Source organism: Solea solea, chromosome 1 (genome assembly GCF_958295425.1).
Source record: "Solea solea chromosome 1, fSolSol10.1, whole genome shotgun sequence".
Lineage (NCBI taxonomy): Eukaryota > Metazoa > Chordata > Actinopteri > Pleuronectiformes > Soleidae > Solea > Solea solea.
In genome coordinates this window covers 39,470,389-39,491,605 of record NC_081134.1, presented here as the reverse complement: position 1 = coordinate 39,491,605, position 21,217 = coordinate 39,470,389, and the positions used below count along the sequence as shown (strand labels likewise).

The following is a 21,217-nucleotide window of genomic DNA, read 5'->3' as shown; positions in this document are numbered from 1 at the left end:
TTCACTTGTACATGAAATGTACATCCAATGCTAATAACTGTATCGATGTCTAATATTCTGACGGTGCAAGTGGAGGTGAATTCCACTCACCAAAAACTTGACCTAAAGACAGAAAGAGGTTTACTGTGCCTATTATACTAATTGAACGTGTCTATGATAATAATTGACTGTGTTGTGTCTCGAAAGGATCTCAACGGTCGTTCCAGAGTGTGGTTTGCGTGTCCCAGAGTATGAGTATGTTATATACTGACATTCTGCGAGGCCAGAGAGTGGACCAGCTGAGGCAGGATGCCCTCCTTCACCACGGCCTCCGCCAGGTCGTCGCTGTGGTCGGCCAGGCGGCCCAGAGCCAGAGCCGCCGTCTGCTGGATGCTGGGAACCACGTCCAACATCAGGGGACGCAGCAGGGACATGACACCTGCGCGGGAGAGGCGCACGAGCGGCGGTAAAGAAGGTTAGTGCTCGACTGATATTGTGAGATGTGACACGAGGTGGTTTTGAAATAACCCGTTCCTCTTCTTTTGTATAGATTGACCCTAGTCTGGTTGTATTTGGCAGATGAGCTCCAGATGCTCCTTTGTACCGAGGGACACGGGACCACGTAACGGTACGAACTGTTATGTTGTATTTCTTCATGATCAAATCAATTATTCCCCTGTAACTGTCCCACTCCTTTGGGGACGAAATAAATAGTATATTCATTTCCAGTGTTTGCCGAACATTTAAAGACGGCAAAGTATCATGACTGAACTCCCAATGTAAATGATAACTTGCAGCCATATCTGTAAAACCGCATGTCATTTAAAGCCGGTAAAGCAATCATTTCAAAACGGCATGCTGTGTAAAAACATACGGACATAAATGTGGAGTCATTTAGGAAAGTCGTGCAAATGATTTGGGGGACCCAAAAAAGAACTTCTGCGACTCATCTGTGGGTCCCCGACCCAGATATTGGAATGACTCTTCTATGTATTGTATTGTGTTTTTGCCTTGTCCTGGAGTGATCCTGTGTGATTGTTGTATACTGTTGAATGATGTTGATGTTATTTGTTGACATACTGTACTAGGACATTTAGGACAGTTTTTGAATACATACTGGCCCAGGACATTTTTTGCCTTGTCCGGATTGTTTTTATGCAGTGCAGAATAATGTCGACGTGTCCTGGGATAATAGAGTTTGACGACGACGTCGACGCATTATCATGTCTGTGTCTTGTAACGATAACCAAAGATACACAGAAGTGCTTCAGTTAAAGAAGCATTTATGAAACATGCAGATGATCTGTCTCTCAAATCTGCATGTAACAAGTCACTAAAATATTAGTGTTTGAGTGATGTATTTTGTAGCTTGACAGTATTTAACTGTAAATACTGTATTTAAGTGACTGTGAGGGGGTTTCCTGCCAGACAGTATCACACAAGTGGAATATTGTATTGTGAATGGTAACTGTTAGGGTCGTAAAAGCTCTTATTTCTTACCTGCGTTGTGGAGGAGTTCTATGTTTTGGGGTCTGGTAGCCAGATCGGCGATAGTTTGCACAAACTGCATCCTTGATTTTTGGTACTGCTCGAAAACTACAAAGCACAGACACGAATCGGTAAATCCACAAGTGCGTCTCGCTCATCTTGACTGATTTCAAACAGCGGACGAATCTCACCTTGGATGATCTGTCGCTGACTCATAGTTTCGCCGATGCAGAAGACCCCCCCGAAAAAACAGTAAAATGTTTCTAACGAAGCCGAAATGTGTTGTTTTCTTTCAGGTTGGGGTCCGCTTTCCTCCCCAGCAGCTACTCGGGTGTCGGTGTTGTTACAATGTTGCCGTGGCGACGGACAGGAAGCAGGATGTCGTGCGCCTCGCAACAAAGATCGTCGACGGTGTTTGCGGGCGACTAACTCTGTCATCGTCTTACCAGCTCGGAGCTCGCGTTGCCTTTCATGTGTTCCAGAAAGGAGTGTCGAGGTCCACGCGCTTCCTCGAAAGCGGCCACAGCGTGACTTTGTTCCCACGGAAACGTAACCGCGCAGGTATTTGTGTCACTCACACACACACACTTTGACAACGAGCCTTAGATCAGAGCAGACACATGGTCGCATACAGAGAGGACAGAGGGATGATGCTGCTGCCGTAGGAGAGCGCGACCCCAAATGACCTGTGACATGAAAAATTAATTCTAGGCTATAAGACGGAGATAACTGCGTACTCGCATTGTACTTGTACTTCTGGCGCAAACGAGTAGCATTTTTAGTATATGTGTACGGGCCAAGTGTTTGCGCACTTTATTTTCTAAAGAGTATTATTTCTACCAAAGGTTCCGCCTCGCCAAAAGGCCTAACGCAATAGTGGTTATGCCAATGTCATTAAATATCTTGTAGTATATAAATCCAAAAAGTGAAATACAAGTTAACACGATATCAATCTAGTGTTGCTTCAATGTAGTATTTAGTTAAGAAGTAATGTGCAATGTCAAGCGATATGTTTTAATCTAGGGCAAGTCGTTCAAAACAAATGTGTAGCAACCGTTAGTGAAATACATACGTGGAAAATGTAATGTTGGGGATCATTTAATGTAGTAATGAACGAATGAACGTGTTTATCTGTCTGCGTCGCACAAAATGTGGTCTGAACGCGGGGCTTTGTCCCCGATTAATGAGCCACATTCTAAGTACCGAGTAAGTAAAAAAAAACACGAAGCGATCTGTATTTATGTATGTATTTGTTGATAGATGTATTTATTTTTTGATTGATTGATTGATTGATAAGTTAAAAAAATCCATTCTTCTGTCGCCCGTCGCATCCAAATGTACTTTGGCATTTATTTAATGTAAAAACGTGTCACGTGTGAGCTACTGCTGGACTGTAATCCAAAAAAAAAAAAAAATCACTAAATAGGGTGAGTAGTGATCAGAATTATTTAAATGCTGGAAAATTCAAAGTACGTATTTATTAATGTATTTATAGTGTAATAAAAATATATACTAAGTATTTTAGATAGCAATGAAATGCGATACGTAGTTGATTTATTTCTACCACAGAAAAATAAAAAGAACGGAGTCGACTCATCTCCTAAGTGTAAAATGTTGTTTTATTTAGATGTTTTATACTGTGCAACAGTAACAATACAATAACGTGTCCATACAGTCGAGCGATACAAATACGGGAGACATCAAAACACGGTGAAGTGAGCGTGAAATGGGAGCCCAAGTAATTCGTTCCGAACAAAAGGGTAGAGTCGGAGAAATGACGTCATCGCTGATTAAATATGCATTTTAGTTTCTATTTACACGTGGATTCTCTAAAGTCGCTCAACTGGGATGATTCCACTGCGGCTACAAGAAAGAAAGCAAGGGCATTTGATGTGTGTTTTATGTATTCTTGTTCCATGAAGCCAGAAGCAGAGAGAGGATTTGTCTTTCTTTTCCAAAAAAAATGTATAGGCTAAAAAATCCCAGCACGCATGAAGGAGCTACTCATGATACACACGTAGAAGAAAAAAAAAAACCAAAACTGAAAGGCAAATCTAAACGTGGATTCTTTTCAGTCGCTTTTGTAAAATAAAGATGCAGCTTTTCAAGGAAGAAGGGACAGTGTGTCCTTCCCTCCAAAGTCCTTTTCTTTTCTTTTCTTTCACGGTAAAATCCACTACGTTTAAATCTTTACATGTGATGTTTTGTGTTTATATATATTCATAACAACAAAAGAGAGAGAGAGATACAACATTGTCTAGACAATGGGACTACGTTGGCATGGAAACGGTGGCGGCAGAGTCGTGCGTCATCCGGAGTTGGTGGACGAGCCGTTCAGGGACACCTTCCGCGGCTTGTTGACGCCGCCGGGGCTGAAGTGGGTGAAGGACCGACTGGGGGTCGGGGGAGCACCAGCAGTAGCAGCAGCAGCAGCAGGAGGAAGAGGAGCAGCAGCAGCGGGACTTCCGTTGACGTTGCCGTGCGGATGAGGAGACTGCGCGGGAGTGGCGGGGCTCGGCAGGGAAGAGGAGGCGGACGGAGCCCCGGCGGGACTCCCGGCTTTGTCGCTGGCGGAGTCGCTCTCCGGTCCGGATCTGCTGGCGCTGTCGCGACTCTCCCGCTGCTTGTGGCCGACCTTCATCTTCTTGCAGTTGGGTCGGACTCGGTACTTGAGCGGCAGAGGACCGTTCTGTGGACGACAGTGAAGAAAAGTGCGCATGGGTACGGGAACTAGGCAAAGTGCTAGCTAATGTATGCAGGTGGGTGGTTTGACTTGGCTAAAGTGCAGGTCAGTCTGCCTGCCGCCCAATCAGAGAGCAACAAGTCATCCCCGATGCCGATTGGACCCAGTGTCATTTGAGCCCTCCCATCACCAGGTGTCCCGTCAGAGCCAGGTGCCGGCAGCAGCCCCATAAAGAGCAGCGGGCCTCCTGAAGCGGCAGCTCCAGCGGCAGCCTCCTCGGACGAAGACTTCGAGGACAAAGACGAAGGAGTCTTGCAGGAGTCTGGCGGGGAGGCGGCGCCTGCGCGGGGTAGGCCTGGTTCTTTGTGGTAACATGCTATTGCTTCAATTACACACACACAGGTGGAACCACTCATTGTTAACTAACTAACTAACCTTGTCCTATGCTCTTTTTCAGACTGCGGCGACATGTGGCCGTCTAAAGACCTCTCGGCCGACCTCCAGACTAAGATCGTTCGTTGGCATGCATTCGGACAAGAGTACAAGAAATCACCAAGAGAGTTTGGGCTGTCTGTCTCCACAGTCACAGGTGGTAGGCCAAACACAGTTTAAATGGGTCGCACCTGGCTACTGACGGTGTACTCGTTTGTCCAGCCACACTCCACCATGCTTTGCGCCATGAAAAGAAGGGTGTTTGTTTGTCACTACAAGAGTCACATGAGGTAAGCTTTTTGGGGACAATGTACTGCGCTCAGAACAGAGACCTAGTATGCACGGTGAAATAAACACACTAACTTGTTGCCTAATGTCACTTTTGGTGGAGGGTCTGTCGTGTCACAATATGGGAAACCTTTGAGGGCCGCTAGAATGTTCGACTACCTGTCACTGAGTTCAAGCTACGCCGCGGTTGGATTTTTCTGCAAGACAATGATTCCCAGCGCTGTTTGAAATCCACCAATGAATTGTTGCTGAAGCACGCATGCTATCTCCTGGAATGGTCATCCCACACCTTAACGCCATTGACAATGGACCGATTGCTTTGAAGCCGAGAGACCCGACTGAACTGAGGCATTTCGGATGGAGGGACTTGTCGACAGGCTGTTCTTGCAGCAAAAGAAGGATCTACTAAATGTTAATGGAATTCTTTCTTTGGGGTGCCCAAATTCATGCACGGGCCTACTTTGATTTCTATACCAATATTAAATACTTTACACTACTGGGATGTTTCCATAAGGTATAACATATGTTCAAAGGAACTTGCTGTTTCTAAACCTCAGCAATCGGTCGCAGGGGGCCTGTGGAACTGGCTTTGCTACAGAGCAGGGCCTGGACTTCCTCACTCTCACAGACACTTGAACAGCACCCTCCACAACGCATCCACCCCTGTGGCTCGACACCCCTGGCAAAAACTATGGCTTCACCACTCTTGGGGAACGTTCATTCAGTTGTTTAATTTGGTACAAATAAAACGCGTCACAGACATGACACTAAACTACAGTCCTTTCTAATGGCAACTGTCCGGCTTTAAGAAACAGTAAAGGACATCAAGATTAACTATTGTCGCACTCACTAACAGTTACTTTTTCGTTTTTCGGGACCAAGCAGAAGGAACACATTATGGAATCACCCTATTAATTCTCTTGCCCTAATCTAACACCTGCATCGCATTACATCTGCTTGTTACGCTGCAGTTACTAAGGACTGATCGCACCTTGGAGAGCTGTTGTACCTAGTGGATTGACATGAATTGAAACAAAGACAATTATCAAACGCCTTAAAGAGGGAAAGGCTTTGCATGACCTTGCTAAACGTGTTGGTTCGGGACCAAGTACAAACAACATGGGAAGGTTGTTAAAGGCAAGCATACTGGTAGACATAAGGCAATATGACTTTCACGAGAGGGCTGCATGTCAGGTAAAGGCACTGGGGAGATAGCGGTCATTACATCTTCAACAAATGCACATCTTTACGTGGACACTTTTCTTAACCCGTCAACTGAATTAGCTTTTCTCTAGATGATCGCGCATCTTCCCATAGAGCAAAAACTGTGACGACACTCCAGAAAGACACACGACATCAATGTCGTGCCCTGCAAATACTCCACATCTCAAATAAAGGGTCCTTGGCGACAGCAGTCGATCGCAGATAATTGGTGCCAGATTGCTGAAGAGTAGAGTACTGTTTGTCACTCCTTAAGTCCGACCCTCACAGACTGCAAGCTGTTACAAAAGCCAGAGGTGGTGCAACAAAGTACTAGCGCCATGTTCACGTCTTCTTTTGGTTATTCCATCATTTCTTTTCCTTTGCTTGGTCTATAAACAAACTGTTACCGACTATGGCTATTGTCTTTCGTGATTTATTTTACTGTTTCTTCAAACCTCGCAAACCTGTCAACCACCTTGACCTCTTTTTCACCACAACCAGCTCCACCTTCAACTCCCCTTCATATCCTACTCTCTCCCACTCTCCCCATCTGATCGTCTCATCAGATACTGCACTTTGTCAGTCGTGGGGTGCGCTCTCTCTCTGTCCTCGACTGTTTCTCCAGCACTTCCTTCAGCCGACTCCTCCCTCGTGAATCCCCAGGCACCTTCCTCCGTCCTCTTGCTTCACGGCGGGTTCGTAAGTCCTCCCCAGCCCCGTGGTTGTCCGACTCGGTGCGTGCCGAGAGGGCCGCGATACGGGCGGCAGAAAGGAAATGGAGGACATCTAAACACCCCGACGACCTGCTTTCCTATCCTTCTCTTCTCTCCACCTTCACTGCCTCTATCTCTGCAGCCAAACTATCTTTCCGTCACACTCAAATTCAATCCTCTGTCTCTAACCTCCCCCACTCCCCCCTCCCTTCTACCAATTCACTTGGTCAACTAGTTCACAAAATAAAGTACATGACATTCACAACCCCACCAACCACAACTGCATCTCTTTCTCTATCCTCTTTCACCCCTAATAAGCCCTGCCCACACCACCTCCTGCCGCTTTGACCCTATCCCTTCTCACCTTCTTCAGTCAATTGCTTCTGATCTTCTTCCTTTCCTCACCCATCTCATTAACACATCTCTATCATCTGGGACTTGCGTTCCATGTTACAAACAGATCCGGTCCAGCCCACATCCAGGACATGATTAAAAACTACACCCCAGCCCACCGACCGGCTTGCCGCCCCCTAGCTGAGAGGATCGCACAGCCAGACGGTTCGCTGTCCTGGCTCCCAAATGGTGGAACCAGCTCCCTGTCGCCATCCAGACAGCAGAAACCCTCCACGTCTTCCACAGCCGACCAAAACTAATTCTCTTTCAACTCTACCTCAACTAACACGATGACAACAAATAAATAAAATTACCAAGAGACAAACACTTACTTGTACATCACGCTTATGACTTGCTATTTATAGTTATATATATATGCACATATACTATATACTGGACCCCATTTATAGACACATATATACACGTATACTATATACTGGACCCTGTGTTTTTTTTTGGTCTGGGAATTGACCCATTAAGATTAGAGTATGTCGTCCTAAATCGCCTTAAAACGCCATAGTATGGGGCGCTCGTGAGCAGTGATGGAGTACGACGTGTTTGAGCTCCGTGTTTCTCACCACATATCTTTACACTGAAACTCCGCACCTCAGCGCTTTTGCTACTTTTACATGTGTGAGTTGTTAGAAGCTTCATTTCAACTCAAGATGCCAAGAAAGGAAGAAGTTGCCAAGGCAACGCTAGCAGCGACGCCATATTGGCTGCTATTGCTAAGCGGGGCACCGAACTTTCTAAAGTTTGTGGTCTCATGGATGACTTGGAAAAATCTATGGAAGGCCGACTCGACTCCATTGACAAAGGCCTATCTGATCTGCAAAAACATCACCGGGAGGTGCGACAGCATTTGGGCGACATTGACGAAAGCTTAACGTCCGCTGACGCTCGCATCGCGGCCCTAGAGGCCACCTGTGGTGAGCTACAGGCTAGCAATGCTAAGCTAAAATCTAAGCCGGTCCATCTGGAGGGGTGCTCTCGTCAGCGGAATATCCGCATCCTTGGTATCCCAGAGGGGGAAGAGAAGGGGCGCCGCTCCGAATTTCGTCACTGGGCTAATTCCGGAGATATTCGGCCAGGAAAACTTTGCCGAGCCGCTACAAGTGGACCGGGCGCGTCGACTCTCCGACGCGCATTCTAAATCGTCCGGGTCGTCGTCGCAAAACTTCACAGCTACGCTGATTTGGGGAAGATCTTTCGACTCGGCCGACAATTTGGACCGCTGAGTTTTCGGGAGAAGAGAGTGCACGTCTTTCCCCATTGTCCACCCGAGGTCTCCGCCCAACGCCTCTCTTACAACGTCGGCACGTTCAACTCTGCGCCTGATGCTGAACGGTTTGCTAGTTCGCTGCCTGCTAAAACGTAATCTTTTAACATATGTCACATTGTCTGGCACAGCTGTCGGTATGGTCCGAGTTTATGTTTACTGATTAATATTTTTCACATTGTTCACTGTCGTGTTTACATATTTTTTCCTTGTTGGTGCAGTGCATTTATTTTAGCTTTTATAAATTCCTTGGTTCTTTGTACACACTTAGGACACCTTTACTCTTTTTGTTGTTATGATCTCGCACTTAAAGAATCCCTTTTTTACCAATTGCTGCGTTATGCATATCTACTATATAATTTGTGGAGATCACGGGGGTTGAGGAGGAGAATTCTTTTTTCTTCTGTTAGGGTTCTATTCCTGAAGTTTTTGGGTTTCACCGCTTATCAGTTGGTAAGTGGCACTAGTGGGGAATTATGTCTACGTCTTTCCATCTTTTTGTATTTCCCTTGTCTTGCCAGACGACAGCTTATTCCACGTCAGATTCCGTTTGTATTCTTTACTCAGTTAGATGCGGGCTGATAGCACTTCTAGGTCAGATTTGAGTTCCGTCACCTTCACGTCCTGGACTTGCAGAGGTATGGGTAAAGCTTTAAAAAGGGGGAAGGTCTTCTCACAACTACAATCCATTTCTTCTGACATTGTTTTTTTGCGGGAGACGCACGTTTGTCCTTCTGATCAGAGACGATTAACATCACTGTGGATATCGAAGGTTTATCAATCTACTTTCTATTCTAAGGCTAGAGGGGTTGCCGTCCTCATTCGCAAAACTGCTCCGTTTGTGTTTACGTCCATGACGGCAGATCCAGGTGGGAGATTTGTTCTCGCAGTAGGCTCTATTAATTCGTTTCCATTAGCACTTCTTAATATCTATGCCCCACACTTCCATTGCCCAGACTTTTTCCAACAAATGTTCGATCTTGTTGCCAATTACACCAATTGCGATATAATAATTGGGGGAGGACTTCAATTGTTATCTTAACGCTGTTTTAGACAGGTCGTCATCAATAACGCCCTCTACTTTAAAATCTATTCCCGTGCTTAACAACTTCATCAAACAATTAGACTTGGTAGATATTTGGAGATTGCAGCATCCTTCGGAAAGACGCTTCTCTTTTTTTTCACCTGTCCACGGTAGCTTTACTACAATCGATTATTTCCTTGTTGATTCCAAATTAACTGTTCACATATCCAGTTCTATGTATCATAATATTATTCTATCGGACCATGCCCCTCTAACAATGAATATTCATTTTAAACTACCAGCTCCAACTTACAATTGGAAATTTAACCCCTCATTAAACACAGACAAATCTTTTATTGAATACATACCAAGCAGGATTTCTCATTTTATCATTACTAATGACAATGGTACAGTCTCAGACTCTACTTTATGGGAAACGTTTAAAGCTGTAATTCGTGGACATATTATTTCATATCAATCCAACCAGAAGAGACCTAGGCGTAAACGCTTCCTGGAATTGAATTGGAATTGGAATTGCTTGAGCGTCACTATTTGATTACTAATTCTGATGATACCCTGAATACAATGTTAAAGCTAGAATATGAATGCAACAAGTAATCCGGAGAGCAGGTTAAGAACTAGATTTGTAATTTTAAACTACAGCATTTTGAGTCAAGTGAGAAAGCGCATACCCTTCTTGCCAGACAATTGAAAGGAGTTCAGGCCGATGGAGCGATACATAAAATTTGTTCCACTACGGGACAACTGATAACTAATGCAAAGTTGATTAATGGTCACTTTCTAGACTACAGTTGATGACATTGAGGAGTTTTTCAGCGCACTTGATATCCCAAAACTGTGCCATGAAGCCCGCCAGGAATTGGACTCTGAATTCACAGTGCATGAAATAAGATCCGCTATTCGTTCGTTTCCCAATGGGAAGCCATGGGGACCAGATGGCTTTGGAATTGACTTTTATAAGGCTAACATAGATATAATCTCACCCCTGTTATTGCAAATGGTCAATTGCTCGTTGAAGGACAACATCTTTCCTAACTCTATCTATGAAGCAAAGATCTGCCTGCTTTTAAAAAAAGATAGGGATGAAACTCAAGTTTCCTCCTATCGCCCTCTGAGCCTATTAAATAGGGATCGGAAGATAATTGCTAAAGTTCTTAGCTATAGGTTATCGAAACACATTTTTAACTCCATACGCCCTGACCAAACGGGATTCGTTCCTGAACGGTACCCGGTCTCTAATACTCGACGCCTATTAAATATTATGTACTCGACCGAAATTCAGCCGTCTGCGGTAATATCATTAGATGCGCAACGGGCCTTCGATCAAACTGAGTGGAAGTTTATGTCTGGGGCTCTCGAAATATTTGGATTGGGAGAAAAATTTATTGCAATACTAAAGCTACTGTACGCACAGCCCAAATCTTCCATTTTGACCAATCGTGATAAGTCAGCTCCTTTCTATTTAGATCGAGGGACAAGACAAGGCTGTTGTCTCTCTCCTATGCCGTTTGCCTTGGCGTTAGAGCCCCTGGCCATAGCTATTACATCAAGTTCCCGAATAAGTGGAATAGATTGTGGAAATATAATTTCAAAGATAGCCCTTTATGCCGATGACGTGGTTTTGACTCTATCAAACATCGTGAGCTCGCCGACACCCCTTCTGGATCTCGTTAAACAGTTTGGAAATCTTTCGGGATTTGCCATCAATTACGACAAGAGTGCGTTTATGCCTCCGACGGATGATCTCGGAGCAGACTTTCTGATAAACCTGCCCTTTAAAATATGTACTGATTTTTTCACTTATCTTGGTATTAATGTGACTAGGGACTCCAAGTCCTTGTTAAAACATAATTATTTAAACCTGATTGACAAACTGAAAAGCTAAGTCAACAATTGGAGGCTTTTACCTTTATCGCCGATTGGACGGATTAATATTATCAAAATGACTAGACTTCCGAAATTCACCCATCTCTTTCAAAACGTGTCTGCATTTTTTTACACTGTTGACTCAATCGTTTTACCGTTTATCTGGGCTTACGAGACTCCTCGCGTAAGCAAGTCACACCTTCAAAAGCCCAAGGCAGATGGAGGTCTTGCTCTTCCAGTGTTAAGACATTATTATTGGGCATGTAATGCCAGAAATTGGATTTTTTGGAATCGGTCTTTGTCGCATGACAAACAAAACATTACACCTGCCCCCTCGTGGCCATTAATTGAATTGAACAAAACTTTAGCTTGTCTCGGTGCCTCGCCTCTGGCTATTTTGTTTTCGAAGATCACACCGCAGTTAAATGATTTGAAAGATGACTTTGTAATGACAAACACTTTTAAAATATTACAACAGATTAAGAATGTGCTCAAAATCTGAGAGCACTCCGTTCACACTCCTATACGTCATAATCCATCTTTCCCACCAGGACAGATGGACCCTGTATTTGGGGAGTGGGCTCGGAAAGGTTTGTGTACCATTAAAGATTTGTACTTGGATGGGAGGTTCGCATCGTTTGCCCAGTTGCAGGCAGAGTTCAATTTACAGATTTCCCATCTGTTTAGATATTTCCAAATGAGGAACTTTGTCAGGCAGTCGTTTCCACATTTTGAGCTTCTTCCAAAACAACATAGCTTTTATCAAATTCTGAACAGGTCTCCCACCTCAAATTGTTTTATTTCTTTGCTTGTTGACTTGTTTTATGTGGCAACCCCATCTTTGCATCTTAAAGAATTGTGGGAATCGGACCTCGGTGAGAATCTTTCTGATGACTTGTGGGCAAAGGCGTCGTCTAGGATCAAACTCTGCTCTATAAATGCCAGACTTCAGCTCATTCAATTTAAAGTGACTCACAGGTTGCACTACTCTAAAACTAGACTCAATAGAATCTTTCCTTCCGTTCCCTCCTTATGTGACAGATGTTCAAACAGCGACGGAACTTTGGGTCATTTGTTCTGGTCCTGCTCCAAACTTATTACATTTTGGCATGAGGTCTTTTTTTTTTTTACAGGATCATACCAAACAGATCTTGTTCCCAGTGGTACCTTGGTTATTTTGGGGTGTTCTGACTCCTCTTTAAAACTGTCTCGTGATCGTCAACAGGCTCTTGCTTTTTGTTTAGTTGTAGCCAAGAGGGTCATCTTGGGCGAATGGAAGTCTCCCTCTCCACCCTGCTTTAAGAAATGGCTTAATGATATGGTTTCCCTTTTGTATCTTGAGGAAATTAGATACTCTCTCTTTGCAACTCTCACGACACATTTATTAAGATCTGTTTCTGGATGCTATTAAAAAGGACACCATCTGATTGTTGGACGCAATAGAACTAATCTCCAAGAGGATTGATGTGGACTCTATGACCTTTTTTTGCACTGTCAAACTACTGAATTGTAATTTGTGATCTGACTTGTATACAGTTTTTTTTTTTTTTTTTATCTCTTTCGGCATTATGTTTTATTTTTATTTGTTGATTTATTTATTTACTTTGAATTCTTTGGTGTGTTTTTGTCATTTATCTTGTCTTGTTTTTTCTGTGAGTTTGGGGAGGGAATGGGGGGGTTTATTTTGTGCCTTTTATTTTTGTCTCAAAATTTGAAAATGTCAATAAAATTTACAAAAAAAAGAAAACGCCATAGTATAGTATGTCGTCCAAAATCAGTCAAAAATTCATAGTATAGTATGTCGTCCAATATGACCAAAAAACGCTATACTTTAGTATGTCGTCCAAAATTACCTCAAAATTACCAAAATATGCCATAATATAGTATGTCATCCAAAATCACCTCAAAATGCCCTAGTATAGTATGTCGTCCAAAATCGTTTAAAAAAGTCATAGTATGTCGTCCAAACTGCTCAAAAATGCCATAGTATAGTTCTTTGTCCAAACTGACCAAAAAACGCCATACTATTGGATGCCGTCCAAAATCACCCCAAAACGCCATAGTATATGTCGTCAGAAATAACCAACAAATGCAATCTGTTATGTACCCATAAAAATAAACCTACAGACACGCAGTCCATTGACAGCAACTGCTCTGCTTCATTCCATTTACATATACAGTTCACCTGCAAGTTATACACAATATGAATATATAAGTGTGACTGCAATGCTTTGGCAGCAACATAATCTTTGGTGATATACTTGAAATCAACTGAAATAATGTTATTTACTGTGAGATCAGACTTTGTGTTAGTGACAGAAAGTGAAAGATTACCGTTACACTTTTTCATCTCACTTGCTTTTTAAAACCCTGATTCATCTGCCATCAAACACATCTTGAGAATCTCCTGATTCACTCTAAACTTGGTGAATTCTAGGTGTCAGGTTGTGTTTGTTTTGGCACCAAATGAATAGGACAAAGTACAAGATAAGTTGAAGTTTGACAGAGTTATTGATTTTATCAATTTATATTTGAGAGTGCTTGTTTTAGTATTAGCTGTTTGTTATATTTGACTTTGTGTCATTAATGTTAAGGTGTTTTTTCCCTGTTTGAATGCTTTGCTGAAACAGATCTCAGTGCTCAGTCAATTTCCCTGAATAAACAACATAGCTGCTCATTTATTGGCACAAAACAAATATGTGCCAAGTATTTTATTGGCAGCCGGAAATAAATGGTTACAGTCCGAACCGCCCACTAAGTCTGACTGGATATTTACTGAGACTGAGCCTGAGATAATAGAACTAAGACACCATTGACACTTCAATTACTAATAAAGCATAAGTGCCAAAATACTGATTAGGATTATGTTTCAATGGGGGCCGGTTAAAATAAGTTCATATATTGCCAAAAAAAAAAAAACTATTTTCATTATTAAAAGTTTTGTTATTGTAATCGTATTCCAATTCTAAGTGATAAATCACCGAATCTAATAAATCTTATCTGACAAAGTACTCAGATAAGTGACTTTAAATCATCAACTGTTGAAAATCTATAACAAGGCAACACAGGGGCATTTAAGACGAGTTTTTTGAAACAAACAACTACTTTTCACCTTTTAAACGATGCCTTACCCTTCTCCATGTATAGATGTACGCTATATCCATTAATGTGTAGTAATCTTTCAGAGGCTCATCTTCATACATGACTTCGACCTGGAGGAGAAAAAACAAAATGTATTTATGAATAATCAACAGAACAGAATTTGAAATAAAATCACTTCAATTGTCAATAAGTAAGCAGGTAACAGCTTGGATACCTGGTAGGCATTTGGGATGTCCATTTTACTGCGCAGAAACTTCCTCAGATGCATGACTGTCATGGCTGCTGGACACTGAAGATACCTCTTGTTGGCCACCTGCAGATACATTTTTAAAGATAGATAGATAGATAGATACTTTATTCATCTCACAGAGAAATTCACATAAATACATTTTAAATAAATCATGTATACACACACTTTTATCAGACTGTATTGTAATAGCACATACAGGCTGGTCCACCTTAAAAAAACATCATGAGGAAATTTGCTGTATCTCAGGAGAAACAATATCAGAACAACTAAACGTATTTATTTATTTATCAGATTAATTAATGCACTTTCAGCATGTTTCATGTTTAGCTGCATTTCAAGAGCAGTAACAGCATTTAAAAAATAATCAATGCATAGGAAAGAATGTGGTCAAAATGTATTTAAAAGTCACCTGATCTTTAGACTGCTGCGGCGGCGGCAGCGGTGGTAGCGGCGGCTGCTGCTGCTGCTGCTGCTGTTGCTGCTGCAGCTGCTGCTTCTCCTCCACTCCTCCTCCTCCTCCTCCTTCTCCTCCTGCTGCTGCTGCTGCTGCTGCTACCACTCCTCCTCCCAGCCTGCACAGAATTTAAGGGGAAAATGTAAAGACCTTTTCAAGTGTGTGGTTGTGTTTTTCATGTCACATATTAAAGCAAATGCTCCATTTAATCATCTTTAAATAAAAACTACATCTACAAATGTAATTTTAATGGACTTTGCACAATAAAAATTGGGAAATGCATTAAAATGATTTTGATGCAAACAACTTTTAAAATGTTTATGGAAGAAGTTGAATATAAAAATGGCGCCAAATAAATAATATTATACCATTACATCAAAAACACAGCCTATGTTTTGATCCAGAAAAATAACAATATGTGTATAAACATGTATAAATATGTTTTTTAAAGTAGTAGAGACTGTATTAATGTAAGACATTACTTATGTCTATGTAAAGGACCTGTACATAGATCTTTGCAATTGATTGAAATGGAACAACAGCATTACAGTAACTAACAAACACACACACACCTGCTCTGGTCGAAGAACTCAATAGAGAGACTGATGATCTCGTCATCTGTAATTATTCTCTTGTCCTCGTCTGCGACTTCGCCACGATCCTCATTTGATCCATTAGATGCTGCAGGAAAAACACAAACTGTGTTTATATAACAAAGTCTGTGTGTGAAGTGTGAATTCCACTTTCTCTGTGGTGACTTTCTACAACTCACCATCTACAGGATGATCTGCATAAAAGTCTCTCCTCCGCTTCATTTCATCTGAGGACATTCACAAAAGGGCACGTCATTACAAATGTGTCCACTTTGACTTCACAAGGGAATATTATTCCATCAAATGTTGGTCTAAAAAATACACCACAGCTGTTCTTTATCATGATGAACAAATTACACCAGAATAGAGGGAAAAACATCATAGTTTTTAGATGAATTCTGCACAAAAAAAGAACCTATAACATACCCTAGGCTAACTTCTTTTTTTGAATAGTGTGACTTTAGTATGAGACAAGGGAAGTTTTGCCTGACCCAGTTTGACAGGTTTTTATCGACAGCAAATACAGTGTTACACAAAACACACACTCACAAAAACACTCTAATGTGATGACAATAACATATCAGCTGAGCAGTGGGATTAAATGCACGTGTTTGACAAATGGAATCACTATAAACCTTAACTTATAACAACATAAAGCACTGTTAATGTCCTTCATTCTCGTATATTTATTTACACTTCATTTGTGCAAAAAATGGTAGTCGCTACAGAGGCCTGACTGTACTGGATGACTGCGGATGAAATGACTCATCGAAAAAGAAAGAAAAAAGAGAGTGAGAGCATGTGAAATGAGTCAAAAATGAAAGTAAATGAGACATGTGAGACACAGATACAGTTTCACAGTTGGGTTGCTCTTACTTTTGAAGAGGCCGGGGACGAGCTTGTACACAATGTCCTGTAGAGTTTTATCAGACCTGCAGAGAGAGAGAGAGGAAGAGGAACTTCAGTAAAGTCTCTGACACACAGGACGTCACCCTCAACATGTTAAGTTACATTTTTTTGAAAAACAAAATTTTTTTTTTCTCATGTTTGATGAGGAAAAAGCACCTCTAAAAATGCTTGCTCTTGAGATTATCCTTTTTCTTTCCTATTTTTTTTTTAATACATTAGACAATTAATGTGTTAGCTTATTTAATTACTGGCTGATGCAGCTGTTCTATAGAAAAACAAAAGAGTGGTCAAAAAACGGAAAATATTATGTCTAAACAATTGTCCACTGTTGCCTAAGTTAACACATACATTAGATAAAATGTTTTATGTGCAAAATAATGTTTAAAACCAGTAAGAAATCTACTGTTTTATTTATTGATTCATCTGCCTTAAAAATGCATAACATCGAATTCAAAGGGCAAAGTTGTCACCTAATGTTGAGCAGAGGCTTGGTTTTATGCACTTGCACATCACAGATGGGACAGTATTTGCTGGTTTCCAGGTAGCGCACGATGCACCTCTTGCAGACTAAAAATCAAAGGGGAAAATGGTACAATATCAAGTTCAAATTTTATCTTAAACGCTACAGCAAAGTATAAAAAATGAAGGTGTTTTTTTTTGGCTCACTCACATGAGTGGAGACATTCGATTATTGTGGTGGCGTCTATGAAATATCCTCCACACAGGACACACATGAGGTGAGGGTTGAGCTCCGTGATCTTTATCCTGGTGGTTCGATGCATGGTGAGAGAAGGGAACAACTATCCTGCATGAAAAAGAAAGGAAAAGGGGAAAAAATACACAGAACAAGTCAAAACAATGACAGGAGGAGAAGGCGGAGGAGGAGGCATGAGCAGAAGATGCGGGTCTGTTTCACTGCAGCGTATCTCCAGACCATTTGCAAAGGGGGTAAAAAAAAAAAGAAAGAAAAGGGCGCTGATGTTTGTTTTCCTGTGTTAAAGCAACATCATCTTTTATGCTAATCCAATAATAACCAACGGGGAAGGATTGATGAGCAGCAGCCTCTGACAGAGGCGCAGTGAATAATCATAAATCAATCCTCTACAGTAGGATCGATGGAGCTTTGCGCTCCTGTGTTTCATGATTAAAAAAACCGCACACATCGCGACATCAGAGGAAGAGCGCGCGTGCCAAAATCAGTCAGAAAAAAAAGGTTCCTCCGTATTTGTATGCATGGCAAATTGTGCAAAAAAACCAAAACGGCATTCATTAAATCCAGATTTTTGCGGAACAGTGCAGGCGCAAGCCTTTATTTAACGTGCTGAAAATATAGATTAAACACCTCCTCAGATTACTAAATATGACCAAACACGCACAGATTCTGTGCGAGCTCCACTTTATAACCGAACATTTCCCCAAAATTTTGCGACATTTCGGATAATGTTTGCCAAATTCTGGAGGAAAATATTGGCGCGGGGCTGATGTTCCGCGTCAGGTGTGCCACGCAGACTAGTGGGGGAAACCTGCGCGTTTCTATGGCAACCCCTTTTGCTTTTAGCCCACATGGCTGGTCGCCAGTGACCAGAACAAGGCAGCGTGTCGAACCAAAACAACAGCACGGCGAGCTGCCGGTGTTCAGAGCGGGAACACGCGGGGACCGGAGGTTCCCCCTCGTCCCTCCGCGCTCACAGGCAGATAGCGGCTGGACTGCCGGGCTGCCGACTGCACGGCTGCCATTTTGTGGAGGAAAAAAAAGCCCGTCTATCGCTTCAACTGGCTGCGGGGTTTTTCCTCGAAAAGGGGGCAAATAACCAGACCCGTTTGTACGAGTTTCCTGAATATGTGTGCACAACAGAGAGGCGCGTGCGTGCGCGAACGAGCCACTCAGAGGAAAAATCATCCGCTTTATGCCGTGTTTTTCATGCCGTGTGCGGATAATCAGCACCGACCGCGCAGCAGCAGCAACAGCAACAACAACAGCAGCGACTGCGCTCAAATTGAAGCGCAAACCTGGTTAACCCTGCGCTTATCTGCGCAATCGCTAAATAAAATCATACACAATCTCCTTTTATTAAATATAAACACTGTGTTTCCACACCACACGAGGTCTCGACTTTAAAAACGCTCAAACGGACGTCGGTGCCAAAGTATCACCATGTTTCCAGTTATTTTCTCCGATATTTTGGAGCCACGACGCAAATGTTGGACACACAATTGTGCGAGTACGCGCGTTTAAATAAAGCCTGGGCTGTAATATCATCATCCAAGAAGCCAGTAAAAGTCTGGACAGAGTGGACATGAGGCTGTAACGTGGATGACAGTCAGGCAGCTCTGAAACCCAAATGCCGCCACAGGAGAGCCGAACCCCGGCTCTGTGGTGTGAGAGTCCCGGCTCTGCGGTCTCAGAGCTCCAGTCGCTTTCTGGACAGGTCTGAACCGCGACTCTGTTCAAAGGAAACTCTCACGCATGGATAATGATGGATAATGTCTACATGTAAAGGGAGCCTGTTGCGCAATTAATCGATTGACCGGTGTTTGGACAACTGCTCTCCTTCTGTCCCGAGGGAGCTGCACGGCTCACTGTGCAAGAAGTCAAGTCAGCCGCTCCATAAATCCATGACGGGAACGAATATATTCTGCACACAAAACGCTTCAAAATGGAATTCGGCAAACTTCAATCATGAAGATAAACACTCATTAGAACACACCTTCATTGAAAATGAGGGTTTAATTGTAGACACGGCATTGCGACACATAATTCATTCTTTACTGGAAAAATTAACTTTGCATAAGTTCATTCTTCCAGTAAAGCAGCAGCACGTGGACACACGTCTCTCGCCTCTTGCAGTGAACCAAAGTCCAACCTTCCTTTCATTTGTTCCCAAACGAGCCCAGTTCCTCTTGTAAAGGTTCCCCTTACACTTCAAATCAACAGCAGCTGGAAATGACCCAATTAAAAACGGGCAACGGGGGGAACAAAAACACCAGTGAGTCCCATTTAAAAGCTGCTGTCAGTGAATTTAAAAACTAATTAAATAGGCGCGTATCCCTGATCGGACACGTGATTATCTGTGAGGGTTCAAAGTGGGATTTTGTTTAGCTCCACGATCACATGAATCCACAGAGGTGTGGGGCTGTCAACGTGCAGTCACGAGTGGGTGTACATGGTCAAATCCGTTCATTTTAAACCATCATCCACAGCTTTCATAGGGGGGAAATATTTTTTTCCCTCTCCACCCGTGCAGACAAAAGCTCAGCTCATATCTGTACATCTGAGGCGTCTCCACGCAATAAAACACAAGAAGGTGAAATATGAAAATCCACAATGAGCTTTGATGTCTAAAAAAGACAACAAAGCATGTGAATTTAGGAGAACTTGCCGCTGCTTTGGTGACACACCATCACCCGACCAGACGTCCACAGCCTGTGCTGCTGCTGTCTCCATTTATATTTTTTAATTCCTCACAAACACAACCACCCTGCTTCATCAAGACAATCACAAAAACAGACACAATGAAACTTTAAAGCCGACCCACTGTCTTTTTTTCCACGAGGACCAGACGAGAAACATTTATTTATGCGCGACAGACACAGTTTAGCCTCCTTGTCACGTCAGTGGGAGCGATCAAAGTTAAGTTAATAAATCCCACATATGACCATAGACACGGAAAAGCAACACAACACTCGCTTCACAACACCATAAACATCCCAACTCTATAACATGAAGCCTCTGCGTGGAACCACGGCCACGCAGGGACCGTTTGGAGCCCTCGCTGCCGTGAACAGACGAGCCACCGCAGCCTGGTTCGCCCGAGATCTCCCACTTCACCTAAATCCAAACGACGCAAAGGAAATTCCGAGCGTCGCCAATTTATACGGACACGTTCCTGAAGGGTGTACGGCGCGACTGTGCGTGTGCGTGGGTCTTAATTCGCTCGTGTGTTCGGGCAGGGAACATATTTTGCGAAGAAAGGGAGGCGAGAAAAGTGGTGCGCAGAGAAATACACACACGGAGCTCCACGTCGGTGATCGCTGCAGCCACCGCGGAAAGCTCCACATCCACCGCTGGATCGGTAGCGTGGAAAAACACAAAAGCACAAAGCCCGCGCCACGCCGCGTGCCCCCGTCAGTTAGAGGCGATATCGAAGAAAACATACCTGGAGTCTGGGCTGGGAATCCGTGGGTCTCGGCGCGAGCAGACAATGAAAGTTGGGAGGTGATCAGCAGAAAATGAATAGGAGCCGAGCCGCCATCTTGAAGCAGGCTGCAGACGCTGTCAGTGGCTGAGAGCGCACGGCGGAGCAGAGCGCATTTCAGATGTGCGAATACAAACTCCTCTTCTCCGCGCCGTGTCCGATCCGCGGCGTCGCGCGAGCCCAGTCCACGGTAAAGCGTTCCACTTCGGCGCCGAGAACTTTGCCTCCAAAACATTCGGCTTTGCCCCTCAGTAGACGCAGTAGAGTATGTGTGTGTATGTGTGAGAGTGTGTGTGTATGTGTGTGTGTGTGTGTGTGGAAACTGACACCGTCCCCAAAATGGC

At 43.2% G+C, this 21,217-nt stretch overlaps 2 protein-coding genes and 1 long non-coding RNA gene across 3 annotated transcripts in view; 1 reads left to right on the top strand and 2 right to left on the bottom strand.

Annotated features, from left to right (window-relative positions):
• The window catches only part of spag6 (sperm associated antigen 6), a 9,338-nt gene extending 7,433 nt beyond the window's left edge, over positions 1-1,905 (bottom strand). The window contains exons 1-4 of the mRNA XM_058628696.1: positions 1,742-1,905; positions 1,659-1,705; positions 1,480-1,575; positions 252-418 (exon numbers count right to left, since the gene is read on the bottom strand). Coding sequence (XP_058484679.1) covers positions 252-418; positions 1,480-1,575; positions 1,659-1,705; positions 1,742-1,905 — 474 coding nt within the window. The remainder of the gene's footprint in view (positions 1-251; positions 419-1,479; positions 1,576-1,658; positions 1,706-1,741) is intronic.
• LOC131459210 (uncharacterized) lies at positions 527-4,483 on the top strand. Its single transcript, XR_009240224.1, has 3 exons — positions 527-607; positions 1,764-4,226; positions 4,344-4,483. It is a non-coding gene; the product is annotated as an uncharacterized LOC131459210 (long non-coding RNA).
• Positions 3,069-21,217, bottom strand: bmi1a (bmi1 polycomb ring finger oncogene 1a). Its single transcript, XM_058628722.1, has 10 exons — positions 20,835-21,217; positions 17,348-17,482; positions 17,148-17,244; positions 16,645-16,700; positions 15,948-15,995; positions 15,744-15,856; positions 15,234-15,270; positions 14,686-14,786; positions 14,501-14,581; positions 3,069-4,156 (listed from the first exon to the last, which is right to left on the bottom strand). The coding sequence occupies exons 2-10, from the start codon at positions 17,457-17,459 to the stop codon at positions 3,776-3,778; spliced, it is 1,026 nt and encodes a 341-aa protein (XP_058484705.1). The 5' UTR covers positions 17,460-17,482; positions 20,835-21,217; the 3' UTR covers positions 3,069-3,775.

Coding starts and splice junctions, on each gene's coding strand:
- bmi1a (XM_058628722.1), bottom strand. CDS start 17,459: ATGCATCGAACCACCAGGATAAAGATCACGGAGCTCAACCCTCACCTC. Junction 17,245..17,347: donor AATCGAATGTCTCCACTCAT/GTGAGTGAGCCA, acceptor TTTGATTTTTAG/TCTGCAAGAGGTGCATCGTG. Junction 4,157..14,500: donor ACATCTATACATGGAGAAGG/GTAAGGCATCGT, acceptor TGTCGTCCACAG/AACGGTCCTCTGCCGCTCAA.